Below are 5,000 nucleotides of genomic sequence, written 5' to 3'. Positions count from 1 at the left end.
CCATGTAGACCAAGGCTCACCAAGGGGCAGCGTTTGCATGTTCACCACCTGATTCCCGATAAGGAGTAGTGGGAGCTTTGGCCACATATCCGGGCCGGGGTCTCAGCGTTATGTGAGAGTCAGTCGGTCCAAATTCCAGACACGTTTTTCTGACCAAAAATGCCTACAGGACCCCCACCCTCTGGATAGATGTGAGCGCAGTCAGGAGAAACAGGATCTTAAGCTTGACTGACTGTAGGGGCTCAAATGGCGCTCTCGGTTGGGCTTTAAGTTGAACAGAGAGGTAACAAGAGGGGATGAGGCATGGCCGAGGAGGATGTAGTCTCCTAGCTCCTCTCAGGAACCTGATATCAGGGCATGCTTTCCCAAAGGCTTACCGTCTACTGCAATGGGCAACATACACTTTTAAGGTTGAGGGAACCACTCCTGCAGGAAGGAAAACCCAGAGCTGATTGGGCCGACTGGGAAACTACCCAACTGGAAGAACACCAATCCATTTTCCCAGGAGTGTGAGCTGTCATGAGAGCGCGTCGGCTGCATGCTTGAGCTCGCCCAGAATGCAAATGGCATGGAGCGACCTGAGCCGCTGCTGACTCCAGAGGAGGAGATGGCGAGCCATTCTGGAGGCATCTGTTGTGACAAAAGTGTGCCTGGACACTTGTTCTAAGGGCACTCCGGCCTGTAGAGAGGCAAGGTGTAAGCCACGGGCTGGAAGTGCGGGGGCAGATCGGTGCGAGGGTCACCTGATGTGTGCCACGGTGCCATGCCAATCTCAGGACTCAGCCGTGAAGCCAGTGCTCAATCAGAGCCATATGATGCCATATGATGATAAAATGAATAACAAAAATGAAAACAAATACAAAACTTAATAATAAAAATTACATTTATAAAATCATTTGAAAATAATAAAAACAACTATCAGTGCTATTATTATTATGTGTGCATAGCAACTTCACGTGAGCAGAGTGTTTCAAATCACTTTGGTACACATATATGGGAATCTGTACCTGATCACGTTTCTGTTTGGCCTGTGTGGAGCGGTTTTTGCTGAAATCTTCTCGTTTCTTGCTGGACTTCCTGTGAGCATGCTCAGTGTGCCAAAGGTGAAACATGCCAACACAGTTGACGCACACAAACAGCACTGCGTTCGCCACCAACTGAGACACACAGAAAGAGGTTTTGAATATGTGTGGTGACAGGCAAATCAGCCGGTGGCCTCCACTGAACAGGTTTTGCATATAACATTTCCTCTGACCAGCCATGAAGCGTTCAGGTGTTTGTACAGCTGTGCGTTTGAGTGAGTGTGTGTGTGTGTGTGTGTGTGTGTGTGTGTGTGTGTGTGTGTGTGTGTGTGTGTGTGTTACCTGCACGGCGAGGTCACGTGTCTGCGGACTGGTGACGGACACATATGTACTGATGATGACGATGTGACAAACACTCACTCCGATGCCGAAGCTCAGAGCCCATGAGAGCCTGAGAGGAAGAACCGTATAAACGGACAGTGACAGAAAGAGGAAGAACGCGACCTGAAGATGAAAAACAGCAGGTGTAAAGGCGAAAATCAGTATATCTCAAATATACAGAAGGGTTATTGTTGGTAACCAAAAACTAAAACCATAAAATTGCATTTTTGTTACTTGAAATGAAATAAACGTTAACTAAAATAAATAAATAAAAAACAATCTTATTTTATTTCAGCTAGTTGTCAAGGCAACATTTTTTTTCTACTTTTTTTGTTTTTATTCTCTGAAAATAACAAAAAACAACAAAATATTAAAATGAATTTAAAATATGAATAACATTTTCATAAACATTAACTAAAATTACAATGAAAATATATAAATAAAAACTAAATTAAAGGTGCTCCAAGTAGTGTCAAGCGTTTTTTAGGCCGAAACATTTTTTTGAAAAACTAAAACTAATAAAAATGACAAAACACAACTAAGTTACTACAATTTTAACTAAAATGAAAATGAAAATGGAAAATATACAGTGAGGAAAATAAGTATTTGAACACCCTGCTATTTTGCAAGTTCTCCCACTTGGAAATCATGGAGGGGTCTGAAATTGTCATCGTAGGTGCATGTCCACTGTGAGAGACATAATCAAAAAAAAAAATAATAATAATAAATCCAGAAATCACAATATATGATTTTTTAACTATTTAATTGTATGATACAGCTGCAAATAAGTATTTGAACACCTGTCTATCAGCTAGAATTCTGACCCTCAAAGACCTGTTAGTCTGCCTTTAAAATGTCCACCTCCACTCCATTTATTATCCTAAATTAGATGCACCTGTTTGAGGTCGTTAGCTGCATAAAGACACCTGTCCACCCCATACAATCAGTAAGAATCCAACTACTAACATGGCTAAGACCAAAGAGCTGTCCAAAGACACTAGAGACAAAATTGTACACCTCCACAAGGCTGGAAAGGGCTATGGGGAAATTGCCAAGCAGCTTGGTGAAAAAAGGTCCACTGTTGGAGCAATCATTAGAAAATGGAAGAAGCTAAACATGACTGTCAATCTCCCTCGGACTGGGGCTCCATGCAAGATCTCACCTCGTGGGGTCTCAATGATCCTAAGAAAGGTGAGAAATCAGCCCAGAACTACACGGGAGGAGCTGGTCAATGACCTGAAAAGAGCTGGGACCACCGTTTCCAAGGTTACTGTTGGTAATACACTAAGACGTCATGGTTTGAAATCATGCATGGCACGGAAGGTTCCCCTGCTTAAACCAGCACATGTCAAGGCCCGTCTTAAGTTTGCCAATGACCATTTGGATGATCCAGAGGAGTCATGGGAGAAAGTCATGTGGTCAGATGAGACCAAAATAGAACTTTTTGGTCATAATTCCACTAAACGTGTTTGGAGGAAGAAGAATGATGAGTACCATCCCAAGAACACCATCCCTACTGTGAAGCATGGGGGTGGTAGCATCATGCTTTGGGGGTGTTTTTCTCCACATGGGACAGGGCGACTGCACTGTATTAAGGAGAGGATGACCGGGGCCATGTATTGCGAGATTTTGGGGAACAACCTCCTTCCCTCAGTTAGAGCATTGAAGATGGGTCGAGGCTGGGTCTTCCAACATGACAATGACCCGAAGCACACAGCCAGGATAACCAAGGAGTGGGTTTTTAAGAAGCATATCAAGGTTCTGGCGTGGCCTAGCCAGTCTCCAGACCTAAACCCAATAGAGAATCTTTGGAGGGAGCTCAAACTCCGTGTTTCTCAGCGACAGCCCAGAAACCTGACTGATCTAGAGAAGATCTGTGTGGAGGAGTGGGCCAAAATCCCTCCTGCAGTGTGTGCAAACCTGGTGAAAAACTACAGGAAACGTTTGACCTCTGTAATTGCAAACAAAGGCTACTGTACCAAATATTAACATTGATTTTCTCAGGTGTTCAAATACTTATTTGCAGCTGTATTATACAAATAAATAGTTAAAAAATCATACATTGTGATTTCTGGATTTTTTTTTTTTAGATTATGTCTCTCACAGTGGACATGCACCTACGATGACAATTTCAGACCCCTCCATGATTTCTAAGTGGGAGAACTTGCAAAATAGCAGGGTGTTCAAATACTTATTTTCCTCACTGTATATAAATTAATTTAAATAAATAAATAAACTTTATATATATATATACTGTATATATATATATATATATATATAATTAATTATATATGACAAAATAATTATATCTGACCAAAAAAAAAAAAAAAACATTTAATGAAAATGATTTGCTTAAAGTATATTTCTGGCTTAAAAAAGACAAAATAGTGTGCGAGTGTCCTGTTAATGTTTTGTAAACTAAAACACATAATAAGAGATCTCCTGACCTGGTCCCAGGCGGTGACGACGCCTCCGGTGAAGACGAACACGAAGGCGACGATGAGGAGCAGAGACCAGATGAAGAGCGCGAGTGGCGTCTCTCCCCGCCGAAGCACCGGCAAACACGGCAAACACGCCAGAAGAGCCACGCAGACACACACCACCACACACACCACTGCGAACGCCGCCACGTGAACGCCGAGGCTCTGCGGGAGCGGGAGAAACCTTCAGTGAGAAACACGGCTGGAAATACTGGAATACACTGCTGCTCCTATGTATATCTAAAGAGTGATTATAATCAAGGTATTCATCAATATTTGTCCTTCTAAATGAATTGAATGACTTCTCTAGGCTTATGAGATTGTACTTTGTTATAGAAGTTACCAGTGTGAATACTGAAATGTTCTTTTCATGTATTCTTCAAAGTCTGAGAGGTGACTGAGGGTCTGGACCAGTGCCAGGAATACAGTAACAGTGTTTGCTCATTTAGCTCGGCTTCCAGAGATGAAATACGGTCTTGTTTTGTTAAAGTCTTTACTTTACTGTTAGATTAAAAGAGTCCTCTCCGTGAGAGAAAGAACACATTATCTTGATCTTAGGCCTCAGTGAAGGGTATAACTGCTGTGATCTCTGTAAGCGGGGTTACGGCCTACGGACTCCTCGTGAGTCTTGAAGCTGACTTCTGACTCGGGGTCTTAATTAAAGGTGCTGTGTGTAACTTTTGTTTTGGTCTGTGTGACTCCGCCCACTGCCAGTTCAGCCAATAGTATTTCGACACTCCGGGTTGCCAGTTGGCAGGAAACACAGCGTATCGCAGCCATGGAAACGAGCAAACACTCTGGGTCAGAGATTGCAGATTCCACACAGCTGTCTCGATATCCATCTAAAAATCTCTAAATAAATCAACTGTAAGTGTCCTTGGCTTTAATTGTCAATTACGCGCGGTCCTGTGGCGTGTCCTTAAACTGGCGACCCGCGTGAGCGTCGAGTCTGAAGAGGCGGGGAAACAACGATCTCTGATATTTAGAATTTCGACTGCAGTACCGATTTCGACCACTAGCTGTCATTCTTACAGACAGCACCTTTAATCGGATCTGGTCCTAACAGCTCTTACCCTGCCGGTGGACGGGATGATGACGATGATGGTCACGCAGAAGA

General features: G+C 43.1%; 1 protein-coding gene across 1 annotated transcript in view; it reads right to left on the bottom strand.

The window, feature by feature from the left end:
* The window catches only part of LOC311287885 (adenylate cyclase type 4), a gene marked incomplete at its 3' end in the record, with an annotated part of 35,196 nt that overhangs the window by 22,401 nt on the left and 7,795 nt on the right, over positions 1 to 5,000 (bottom strand). The window contains exons 3-6 of the mRNA XM_084404997.1: positions 4,957 to 5,000; positions 3,851 to 4,048; positions 1,365 to 1,526; positions 1,008 to 1,157 (exon numbers count right to left, since the gene is read on the bottom strand). The exon at positions 4,957 to 5,000 is cut by the window's right edge and continues 429 nt beyond it. Coding sequence (XP_084261123.1) covers positions 1,008 to 1,157; positions 1,365 to 1,526; positions 3,851 to 4,048; positions 4,957 to 5,000 — 554 coding nt within the window. The remainder of the gene's footprint in view (positions 1 to 1,007; positions 1,158 to 1,364; positions 1,527 to 3,850; positions 4,049 to 4,956) is intronic.

The sequence above is a fragment of the Rutilus rutilus genome, assembly GCF_951802725.1.
Source record: "Rutilus rutilus genome assembly, chromosome: 3".
In the NCBI taxonomy this organism is placed as follows: Eukaryota; Metazoa; Chordata; class Actinopteri; order Cypriniformes; family Leuciscidae; genus Rutilus; species Rutilus rutilus.
This window is presented reverse-complemented; position numbering and strand designations above follow the sequence as displayed.